Source organism: Eleginops maclovinus, chromosome 6 (assembly GCF_036324505.1).
Source record: "Eleginops maclovinus isolate JMC-PN-2008 ecotype Puerto Natales chromosome 6, JC_Emac_rtc_rv5, whole genome shotgun sequence".
Lineage (NCBI taxonomy): Eukaryota > Metazoa > Chordata > Actinopteri > Perciformes > Eleginopidae > Eleginops > Eleginops maclovinus.
Genome location: NC_086354.1, coordinates 20265058 through 20277858, shown reverse-complemented (window position 1 = coordinate 20277858; position 12801 = coordinate 20265058). Strand labels below are relative to the sequence as shown.

Here is a 12801-nt window from a genome sequence, read left to right as displayed (position 1 = left end):
ATTAGGTTTTATTATAAGGCTTTTTCAAGCAGTGCAACATAAATCCTTGAAAGTGTGGAAAGGTGTGACACCCTAACCCAAATACATCAGGGGCCCTGATGATTTAAAATTAGCTATAGGATTAAAGGGGCGGGAGAATACAGGCTGTGTGGAGGGTGAACTGAAACAGTCAACCTGCTTTTATTGACCTACTTTGAGTTGATGTGCTGGAGCCTACAAGCAATCTGCTCCCGATCAAACACCATTAAAGCATCGTGTAGGGAGTGAATGCGCAGCGAAGCACAGATCCACGTGTACTCTAAGCGTAAACGTACTGCAGACGGAATCTTGGAGTTTAAAAGCAGATGCCGAGCTCACCTCTCACCTGTCCTGGCTTCACTTTCCTGACTGTGAATAACTGGATCAGACAAGATTTTGACCTTTCCCCGATAAAGCTGTCCATTCTCAGGCCTTCATTCATGAACTATTTACCCCTTTGTACACCAGCAAGACTTTGAGGTCTTGTGACCAGCGCTTGCCGTTTGTCCCTGGTCAAAACACACATGCAAGGGCCATGAGCCTGTGTTGTTGTGGCCCCAGGCCCTGGGGCTGCCTTCATAGAGATATTAGACGGATACGAAGAAGAGTATGATGCACTTTGAATTAAAACATGTACACAGGATATTTATTATGTATGATTTCTCTCATAAGTTTTCTACTATCTAATGTTATATCTATTCCTACTGATACAAACAGGGAGTGGAATAAATGTACATAATAACTTTACTAACTCAGTAAGTTGTCCCTTAAACAGTGGTACATGGAATACATTAAATATTTACATACATTATTATGCCTTTTTGTTTAGATGTTAGTAAAACATTTGATTTCTTTGCGTTCTGCGACACATTTGACTTCTTCTACTCAACAGTAAATACAATACATGACCATGATATTAATTCTTTACTGCTTCTAATAATTCGATTTAATAGAAACTACACCACAAGACAGTATGACTAAAAAGATCATTCTGATTCTAGTTATAATAATTACCATCTATTTACATAAAATAATAAAAGGTGAACTATAAAAACTACTCATACATACATTGAATAATTATGCTCCAAAATAAGAATCCTCAAATATTTATAAGTTGGATTTTTGAGTCTAAACAAGTTTCTCAACCTCTGACCCTGATCTGCACTAAGACTGAATTCCTGAAGGGGCGCCGTTCTGAAGCCGACCTTTAACCTTCCAGAAATCACCACTTGCATAATAAGAAATCCCCATGATGATAAACAATGCTTCTCATTATCACTCTGAGGAGTTAACCCTGCTAGAGTGCATTTCCAGAGACATCAGAAAAATGGCAAACAGCTTGAGCGGGAACACTGTAAGCTATAGCGGTATCTGATGACTGCTCTGTAGCTGGAGGGGAGTGAGCGGAGTGAGAATTAACTATGGCAGCCCTCACACTGATCCCCGCACTTTGTTACTCGCTGTGTGACCCCTCTGCCTATTTGAATAGCAGTCTCTCTCACGGACAACTGCGATCTAATGATGCACTCCTGCTGCTTTGTTTTCGCAAATCTCCTCTGTTTATTCAATTTCGTCGCTGTCTGGTGCCATATGGCAACAGGCCCCCGCTGCCTTCAAACAGTCATTTGCTCTGAAGGCCGCGACGTGAGGCTAATAGTGGATCCGTTCTTCAGAAGGCAAAGTGACAAAGTAGTGACATTTTCATCTGCCGGACTCACTTTCTGTCTTTAATCTGCAATTAGAGTCGGAAACAAAATGGCAATCGTGTCTGTTTTTTTACTATATAGCTTCATATTGTCAAAAGGGAGGAGTGAGGAGGGGAGGGGGGGCTGTATATACCCGAGGCAATATTGAGACTGATTCAGCACTGTGTGCACTCAAGGAGAAGACCATTAGGAGCAACTATAATCCATGTTTTAAAACTGTATCACTGTTCCTGTTTCGGCGTCTGTTAGTACTTGGATTCTCTTTCCTGGCCTGCGTAGCTGCTGAAGAATGAGCGTTGGAGATAATCGAGGCTGCACAGAAACCAGTGCCAAAATGAGGAAAGCACCAGCAATACTGGGATGTTTGCAAGGCACCGTGGGTGTTAGATGAAGATTAATTGGCATGCTATTCTCTCCTCATTTGTAAGAGGGGAAAATTTAATGATAGATGACTATATTACTGGCTCTGATGTGCTGACAGAGATAGTACGAGGAAGTGTGGAGTGGAGTGTTTGTGCATCTTGATGAATGTGACCATTTATCATATCCCCTGATAGTTGGCGTAAAAGCTGCACACGGAAAGATTCTAACAAACATGTACAGGACTGATTGCTTGCAGGCATGAAAATAAAATCTGAAATTTGTGTGAGCGGCAGTGAATGTGCACATAAAGGGAAAGAGACAGACAGATGGCAGAGGTGTTGTTAGAAGTAAATACCGAGCTAACACTCCAGGTAACTATATAAGGCAGCTCTCATTAGATGGTATGTCTGCAGGCCTTACATGACAGCCGTGGCAGATCTAGGATCTAAGTGAGCAGAGCTCCCAACTCTGTGAGTGCAGCTACTACAAAAAGGAAGCCATGTGAGTTGTGTGTCTGCGCGTGTTTGCCAGAATCGCTGATCTGTGGGAGGTGATGCTGTTGCAACTTCTAAAAGCTTCAAAACCTTAGGCTCAGCATGGTGGGCCTCATTTCTGCACTGGCACGGCCTAAACCTTGTGACACCGGGACAAAGGAGGCTTCATTAGAGGATCCACACACACCCACAGTATTTGTGTGTGTGTGTTAGATGAGTGACACGCAGCTGGGAGGGGCAACAGAAGCGTCTTTGATTGGAGCAGTGGGGGCACTTCAGTTGTTGTTTGCACTGTGTCTCGATTCAAACACGTCTCCATCTTTCACATTTTCTTTTCTGTCCATCAATCATGTTTCTATCTCAGTCCTATTCCTTTACTTTAGCAGGAGAAACAACAAACACAATGATTGAAACTATGTCTGAATGCAGACTATTCGGTGACAGGAGACGTTTATTTGCTTACTGATTGCTTTCATCGATTCAGTATTTTCAAGTAGACTCTAATAAAAAAGTTTGTCCTTCATAACTCATTTTTAATACATTCTTTGAACACAGGAATTAATTGTAAAAAAGCACTGGAGTGAGATTAGCAATAACACTATACAATAACATTCTCAAAAATGTAGGTTTTTGGGTAAAGAAAAAGCATTATATTCTAATATTTTAAACAACATTTAGTGTTACTTTTAGGAGGCAAACACAGTTTTTACATTTTGTTTCTGTTAAAGTATTATTTTAAAAATGTATTTAGTTTAGCCAAACGTTACAAGAAACCGTTTTGGTCTCAGATTTCCTTGTTCTTATATTTAATTAATATTATTTAATGATCATCAAATATATATATATTTTGGTTTATATCAACAAACAAAATGTACTTTATTTAATAATACTTAAAAAAACAGAGTATATTTATTGTAAAGTATATTTAATTTGCTAATAATGTCCACAGTTTTTGTTTTTCGCACTTCTGCCTGTCTCTGAATTCCACTACAGATATGGAGAGAGTTAAGAAGGAACAAGAGAAACAAACTGTGTACAGTACCGGAGTGTAACAGATACATGCTTTGTAAATGACAGTTAATTTAAAACGTATGCTCTGAAACTCTATCAATCCAAGCATGAGATCCCCTCGCCCTGCTCTAGCTGCTCTTCCTCATCCCTCATCAACATGCAGAGCTCGAAGGTGCAAAAATCTGCAAAGCTTGTACCAATTAATGTGATTCTTGCTGCATGTTCGGCTTGAAAGGTATAATGAAGGTGTTTGCCCTGAGCACATTCTGTTATACATGGTGCATTTAGTAGGCCGCCCATGAATGATGATTTATATTTCTGTGTGTTTCCGGTAAAAAGGAAGCCGTTTTTTCTATTCTCGATATATCACTGCATGAATCCAGTGAATTACGCAGCAGATAGTGGCAAACAGGTTTGTTTACCATCAGGGCCACTCAATAAAATGTATGCACTCAAGACCAAGACCTAAACAAAGCAGCCCGTAACTTGTGTATATCTAAGGACTTTTTTTATATTTTTGGGGGGCTTTTTGCCTTTAATCGGACCGGACAGTGGAGAGTGACAGGAAAGTAGGAGAGAGAGTCGGGGTGGGATCCGGAAAGGACTACCGGTCGGGAATCGAACCCGGGTCGCCGGCATACGGTGCAGGTGCCCCAGCCAGTTGCGGCACGGCCGGGGCCATCTAAGGACTTTTTAATGAATAATTGGAAAACATCGTATTTTGATTGCTTTGGGTGAGCAGAAAAAGTTGTAAACAGAACATGTGTTTATATCGTAAAGACTGTATCCATTAGACACAGAGCGACATTGGGGTTCTTTTAAAGGAACATTAATTGCAACTCAATAAATCAGTCTTAGTCCAACATACAGTAGGTCTCCTTATTTCTCTAGCTATCCACCTAGCAACTTTCTGGTTCCTCGTTTTCAACCTCAAAAGGCAGATGTTTAAGGTGTAAAAGCTATAAATACCCACAGTACACTCCCTGCTCTGCACCAAACAGCAGACAGACACAATTAACCACTAGGTTCTAACTAAGTATCGCATTTAGCTGTAGATCCAGACATTTCACTTAGGAAGCGGTAGGGACCAAAAACAGAGCAAAAAGAGAGGGGATTGTGCGTACATTTGCCAGGTGGCCAATAACACAACAGCAGATGATTAATAATGTTGCTCCATGACTGCCAGATCTGAGGGTAAGCCACTTTCTTCAATCAACTCAGAGGCGATGACATGCCAATCCTCAAACTTCTATCTTAGCCAGCACTGCCAAAATGTGACAACAAGTAATATTTGCAGGTTTGAAGCTTTGTTGCTGAAAATAGTGACCTATTGTCAAATGATGCTATAAGAGTGGTGAGAGTAAACTAAAACAGTTGGATATGGCAAACTATAAGTGTCCGATACTACAGGACACAGATCTCCAGATTCAGGTCAGTTTAAGTAACCTAAAGTAAACCCACCATTGTCTATGTTTTTGCAAAGTATTCCAAACACTTCAATTCAATGTGTCCCTTTCTTAGTAAGTATACGAACTTTCAAAGATTTTTAAGGGAGGGATGAGTTTAATTCTATTTTAGAAGACGAATAAAATCATAGTTAATCGGAGACATCTACACAGTCAGATCACATACCTGAGGTTTAAGGGAACACGAGACAAGCCTGACCAATCAGTCACAAAGTCATACAGTAAGTGTGCTTGTATTTAACATGCCTGCTTGATGGATGGATGAATCTAACTCTCTCAGGAAATAAAGACCCAATCGCAACCCTTGCCCTGTGCTATTGATCTTCCTCCTGTCCCCAGCAGCAGCAGCAGCAGGAGCCTCGGCAGCCGGTACGCGGACACCTGATTAAAGAACGGTCATATATTTGATCACACATGTAACTGCATCTGTAATGAGCGCTCTGACTGATGTTGTGTTGCGAGCTAGCCCCCGCAGTCACCTCTGGCAATGTACCCAAAGTGCATATTTTGGCATCTACAGGATGTTCTCCTGCCTTTAAAAGACTTTGATGAATGCATAAGAACATTCATGGGGTTCATCAATCATCGAGGTGTTGTAATCTCATGGACGGCAGCAAGGCTGTCGTCAGAACTGCAGATGGACGCTTCTGAGGAGAGCGTCTTAAGAAAACCTTAATTCGTTGATAAAAAGTTTGGGATCAGGAAGTTGGATTTGATTACGAGTAGACTTTAAGTACCCTGAAAGAGGTAACAATAAGAGTAAAGGACTTAACTTTAAGAAACACTTTGGTGGGAACCTTTCTAACTTGTGCATTAACACCTCAAGGTGCAAATCGTCGTTCCAGTTAGCCAACATGTTCCTGTGCCTTGAAATGGATGCTACATAGACAGATATAAAGAGAAAGTGAGGATGGGGGGGAACACTTGCTCACTCCAGCATCATTCTCAATTTCTCTTCGATATTCATGGTTAATGGCCTTGTAGAGAAATATTTTAGCCCCAATTGGTGATGCACGCCTAGTGATGAACATCCAGATGCATTTAGCTGAAAAGTGTCTTATTGTTGTTAATTAACGGAGGTGAAAATACCACGCGACGTACAATTATAATTTCTCCTTAAAGCATTTTCTTGCAGTGTGCAAAATATCAATACATCTACAATAAACAGCATCATTAGAGAACTAGGGGAATAAAAGTCGATCAAGACGTCATTGAATTTGTTATCAACTGCTTCTGTATATAACACCTTCGAGCCATTCATAAATTAATTGTTCAAATAGGCATCCTGCATGTAAATATGTTTCGATTTTACATCATAGGAGTTATGCATTACTGGTTACAGAGATCCAGAAGTCTTAGGTTACTTATTTATTTCCAAGCCGTGTTTTTAATTATCTATTATTATTCGCTGCAGTCATGGCACATTTTCAAATGGAAATCATTACTCCTTCAGCTTATATTACTGTATATTATGTTGATATCCTGTCAGCTTTGGAGCGGAGTCACAACATTTTCGCAACCCCTCGAATTCGTTTTGACGGGAGAATGCAGGGAAACGTCGACGTTGTGCTGTTCATGTCACATACATTCATTTTTGAAGGGACCCGTTTTGGCTTAAGCGCTCAAATGCATCCTGTAACGTGTTTAGAGCCAAAATGTCCAATTTGGCTAACGTAAGACCTATCAATCAAAGCAAACACGCCTCCACACAAATCCGTCCAAGGCATTACAGTATGTCCTTCAAATGGAGGAATACTTTTCGCCATAAATACAAAAACACATGAAAACAAGCTTTATATCTCCATCTTCCTGATTATGTATTGACTTGTAATGTGTAGACAATATCAGCTCTTTCTTAAACAAATATTTGCACCCATTTGCTTACAAAATCTGATATTTTCAAAGTTTCACTGACAACCTCATCTCTTCCCGCTTAGCTCGGCCAATGTGCGCGATTAGCTTTGATGACACCACTTCTCCAAAGTCACCGGGGCTTTCCACCCAATGCAGCTGTGATCTAAGATGAGTGACACGCGAAGTATTCAGAGTTGTATTATCTCCAGGTGTATTCTGAGATGTTCTTTGATGTGAGGCAGCCTCCATTCACTCCTCTGATCACAGCCATCTCAAGACAGATTAGTCGGCATCCATCACAAAGAGCGTATGGGGGGGAGCCTGAGAGCCAGACCAGTGAAGGCAGAGCTGCAGAATAAGCTTCTTTACCATTCAGAGGCGGGATTTGGAATCATGTGTCCTATTAAGAGCGAGTGCAGGAGCGTTACAGCTATTGTTTTATGATGTTGGAGGCGTCTATATTGAAAGGAGTTTATCCTGTGATCACATGAGCTCAGTCGGTAGTGATGCAAATGTGTTTTCAGCTAAAGACACAACTCCACTATCACCATAGAATTGATGGGATGGACGTGCAATAACCATAAAAGCATGCTCAAGAAAAGAAAAATTTTGAGAAAGCATGGGATGGTTTCATGATGAAGGATGGAGTATGGGTAGGGAACGACTACACATTATCACATGCATATGGAGCCACATTGGTAGGATTAACACGTTAGCTCATGCTTACATCTCTGCTGCAAAAAAAAACCTGGCCAATCCCAGAGGTATTTACTGCATTTCTGAGCGTATACACAAGTGTGCAAAGAGTGAGAATTTGGACACGCTTATTGAGGCGATGGGGAAAAACTAAACCATAGATTCACTGTGATAGGCACTTCAAAAACTCTTGCTTTGACAAGTCAACAGAGATGAAATCATCGGAGGCCAATGAAAAATTCACACTCAGTAAAAATGCAGTAGCTCCTGCATTGATTTTTTTTTTCCTTTCAAAACATGAGCTGGGCAGCCGTACAACCATTAAGGCAGTTTAGTTCATCGTTGTGATAAACAAACTCCTTAAAGTCAAACAGAAAAATTATGTGAGCAATATTTTCAGTGGCAGGTTAATGTTGTGGGGGTGTAACTGCGTCTGCGTGCTCTCGTCAGAAGTCGTGCCAATATGACATACAGTATGATGTGATACGCTCATCATGGAGGTGGCGTCCTCCGCTCCTCCAGCAGAGATTACAGTGAGGTCTCTGTAATGGCTCTGAGCAGGAGGAGGATGACATGGCTCTTTGCATGCATGGGAAACAGCGTGAGGGTGAGAAGCATGGCACTAACATAACACAAAGTGGTTACTTACAGGTAGTAAGTGTAGGAGTGATAGGTTCTTCTGCCGAGTGGGGTGGTGGTAGGATTTAAGCAGTGGAGGAAGGGGAGGGGATGGAATGAAAAGGAAAGAAAAAGTAAAAATATATTAATGTTTGAAAAAAGAGTAGAAATGAACAAAATCAGATATGGTGGCATACGTGGAGGTAAACTAGTGAACATGAGGGCAAAGGTGATCGCTTGGAGTCATGTCATGCTTTGTTGGGTGGGGGGTGGGGCTCAGTACAATACGTTCGAAAATCTCTAATTATATTGATATTGAGATTATTGAGCTACGGCATGTAATGGCAAATCAAAAGCAGCCACGCTGTCAGTAAAACACAATTTTATACATCTATATAAAATTACCATATCTGACCTCCCAGGTTGAGACTTAATGAGTGCTTTGAATGTCTAAACACAACTCCGATCCCCTGTTGGTAACAGTAAATTACATGAAATTCAACCAATGAAGTCATCTCCATCTCTGGTTTGATTAAGGCTGATTGAAAACAATTCCATTACCGAGTGCTGCTTTTCACACCCACCCACTGATCGCTGTGCTATACACGGAAGATGAAGAATATTATATTACTGTCAAAAATAAACACGGTACATGGTGATTGTAATAGTACACATCTTTGCCTCCCCACTCAGCTTCATCTACTTCACTGCTGTTTACTCCTAATTCAACACACTCTGTCTAACTCCAAGGAAAGTACAGTAAATTAAAGCTAATGCAAACTAAGTTTTACCGGAAAATGTTTTATTTTTTCCCCGCCTTAAAATTGAGATACTAAAGCAATCCATGCAGAACCTGACAGTGTTATTTCAAGCTTTGCTGTGGACAAAGGGGGTTGATATTTGCTGAGCTTGAGCTCCCTGATAGCTGGAATATGTACTGAGGACCTCTCCAGTATGGGATCCAGGGCTAATGTAAACTTAGCCTTCAGCTATGTGGCCATCCCCTTTTCTTTTGAGCCTTTTCATCATATTTTCTTTCTTATCTCCTCCTCGCCTCCCTCCATTCCACAGGCCTTGAAACATTATTTCCTATTCCCATCCCAATGTCGTTGAAGCGCTGCACATTTGTTTGAGGGTGCCGAGGAAACGGATTAATTTTTCATGGCACACTGTATCTCATGGCTGTAAACAGCATTAATGGGGCGTATCAACATAATCAAATTAATTATTTACCACGACGCTGACAATACGACCATTTGAGGGAGAAATATACAAAATGATGAAACTACTGATTTTTCTGCAAGTTAGTTCAACCTCTTCCAGAAATGTGAAATAGTATTTCAACAAGTAAGAAGGGAAGTCTTACCTTTTCTTCATGAGGAGCACTACTCCTAAGAAGATGATGACGAAGAGGAGGATGCCGGCGATGACTCCGGCAATCTTCACCGTGTGGTCTGTTTGTTTCTCCGGCTCCACCGCGTCAGGTTTGTGCGTGGCTGCTCCTGAAAGACATCACAATGCATAAAGATCAAACAGAGAAAGTGCTATTAATTGGGGCAGACTGTGAAACAGATCCAATGATTATTTGCTTTAATTCTACACGAGCCAAACAGGAGAGTGCACATCCATACTTTCAGCATTTCCTCCCATTGATTGGACTGTGTGGAGGAGTTGGGTTGAGTAATCAATACACTGATATTCTGTGGCATTCTGTGGACCATAAATATCACATTTATTGTCTTGGAGTAATGTTTATTTTTCGAAAAGTAAGTGACTCACTATTTTCCTGAAGACTCCACCTTTAGCTCCGTCCTTAGTGGACGTCTGCACTCTGTGGATCAAGCTGCACTGCGAGAGATAAGTGCGCACCATCTTTAGCCTTGGTTAATCATGTTTGGGGCAAATGGTTGCTGGGCTATAAAAAATGTAGGATGCAGTACGGAAGAGATAATACCCAAGAAGATAAAAAAGCCTGAAATAACCAACACATTAAATATCAGCTTGGGAAGAGATACGGCAGACACAAAGAGAGAGGAGGGGGGGAGCCTCTTGTTTTAAAACCATATGCTTCCTGCGAAGTGATAAGAAGCACTTGGAGGAAAGCAACGTCCCTGGAATGACAACTGTCCACCTGAACAACACCATTATTCCCTGTCACTGGGGGTAAATTTAGAATGACAAATTGTTATGTCAGACCAATCTGTTGGAGCGGGTTCACTCTCCTCAGCGTCGCCGTTTTCTCTTGTTATCAAAAAGGTAAATATCTATCCCGGGCTGGCTGTGACATATTGTTCTCGCTCTGGTGTGCTCTTATCAACAGCCAGGCCTTTTATTTAGACTTTTTAAAGCAGAGAGGTGGAGGATTTTCAAGACAGGTGACATATTAACAATTATGTCTGGACAGATGGAGAAGATGTTATCTAAATATACTGTTACAGGCTAATCTTACACAAATGCTGTCAGAGACAAATCCCCATTTGAGATGTGAGTGCTGTATGTTCACTTCCACAAGTCAATACTCTTCCATTCTAGCCTGGCAGATTACATTTTTACACACAACAAGTGAGCAGAATCTTAATAGACACCACACTCTTGAAAACTCTCCGGATCTTCGTGATGTGCACTTCAGCGTCCTTTTGCGTGTTTACTTTTGTCGCGACTGCAGCAAACAACACCTACCAACACTTAATTTCCCAAGGATAATGAGAAATATTCATGAAAGAGCATTAACTCCTGTCAAAAATCTCCAACACTGACACATCAAATAAAAAAATCACACCTCAAACAGGTCTTTCATGTCCAGTAATGCTGAGGAGATGAAGGCAGAAAACAATGTCTTTGATTTAATCACTCTGATTCTATGCAAATAGCAGAACAATGAACACAAGCACACACGTGCAATATGCCATTTGTTTGTTTTCCTGTTGAAGGAATCATCACGACTGCTGGCTCATTAAACATGTAGCGGGTAAAACCAAGTTGTGGACAGAATAATTGAGTTGGTCAGAGAATGTTTTGGGAGAGCTGCGGGTCTGACCTGTTAGTTGGCTGTCCCCGGCTGCTGGGGCGATGCGGATGTACGGCGTTGTGAGCTGAGTCACAAGTATGGCGGCTGAGTAGAGTCAGTGGATCCAAGATTGCATGCAGTAGAGAGAGACAGAGAAAAAGAGACAGGCCACACTGAAGCTGAAACACAGCCAAACCAACATTTCCCATCATCATGCAACATTACAATATTAGAAAGCATTTCACAATTTACTTTGCCATGTTAGCAAAAGCAATTTCACACATATCTCTCCGGGCCATATGTAGTGCATTAACATGTGTTCTTTCAGGTGAGAAATTACCTATATATGATTCTGCTACCTCTGTGTCATTTACTTTAAACAATTGAGCCATGTAGAGATATCTGGAGCTCACATCAAATCCATAGTGAAGGTGCAAATTATACAAGATTGTCAGAGCATGTGACAGGATCTCTCATGGCCCAGAACATAGCGTGACTGGGGCTCCCTCCGGCCTTATCAATTCTGCTCCCGGATCAATGATGCTTAGACTTCATTGGCTGTAATGTGTGGAGCAGGACATACAGGCAGCATAGCTAAGTACCTACAGACCTCAATGGGCACATAGGCTGCCTCCAAGTCATGTAAAAAACCCTCTTCCCTGTCAACATATTGATGTGAAGACTCCCATTTTTAGTCTTTTAAGACATTTGTAAAAGGGTAACACATTAAACATCTTTAACAACCTTAATGGGGAATGAGAGACGTGACTGTCGGTTCATATCAAGTTCATTTTAATTCTGTTAGTTCTCAGAAATCAAGCGCAGAGGATGTTAAGATCTACCCCTACCTTTGGTGGCTACTCGAACACAGTCGATTTTAGTCTCCTGTGCAAATAAGACAAACGAAAGGGGGGGAAAGGGAAGAAGGAGGGAGAAAAAGACAGTAGCAGAGTTTAATATGGCACAGACAGTTGCAACAACACCTTTCTAAGAAGACACGGGTTACAACAAAACAGCTCGGTCACTTCCACGCTGTCCCCTATCATCTGTTGAGCTCAATGACTGTGACACAAAACGCAGTTAGGCGAGAGGGCCTGTAGCACAGATTAGTGGTGCTGAGCTGCTGATTTGTCAGCCAACAGCGATCTGTCGGCAGCCTGCGGCTCAAGGTGGTCAGCCACTGTGGAGAAACCAGAGCCCTGTGACAAGCGACACCAACCCAGCATGCGGTGCTCCGAAATGACACGTCAGGGAGCCTTTCTGAATATGTAATGGAGTTTAAGCTCTGACAACAGCCTTCGACAACATAAAAAAAAGGAACATGGCTCTCGCTGCTGGCAGAGAAGTTTGTTGTCAACAATGGTCTGTTGAACAGGAAAAAGGACACAGACAGGAACTGAGAGGGAATGAGTACAACAACACAAAAGACACGAGAGATGTGTCCCTGGATTTGACCCAGCCAAGCTGTCCAATGAGCAGTGAGCACACATGGGAGGGACAGCATTTAGAGGCCATGAGAGGCATAATGAAGAGAAAGAAACCGTCAGTGTTCATGTGATCCTCGGTGC

General features: G+C 41.6%; 1 protein-coding gene across 2 annotated transcripts in view; it reads right to left on the bottom strand.

The window, feature by feature from the left end:
- Nucleotides 1-12801, bottom strand: part of LOC134866500 (receptor-type tyrosine-protein phosphatase mu-like) — a 142919-nt gene that overhangs the window by 39325 nt on the left and 90793 nt on the right. Inside the window, exons 13-16 of one of the 2 annotated variants that reach the window (XM_063886709.1) lie at nt 12082-12118; nt 11264-11338; nt 9593-9728; nt 8258-8287 (exon numbers count right to left, since the gene is read on the bottom strand). In XM_063886709.1, the coding sequence (XP_063742779.1) occupies nt 8258-8287; nt 9593-9728; nt 11264-11338; nt 12082-12118 (278 nt within the window). The remainder of the gene's footprint in view (nt 1-8257; nt 8288-9592; nt 9729-11263; nt 11339-12081; nt 12119-12801) is intronic. The other variant, XM_063886710.1, reaches the window with a different exon arrangement.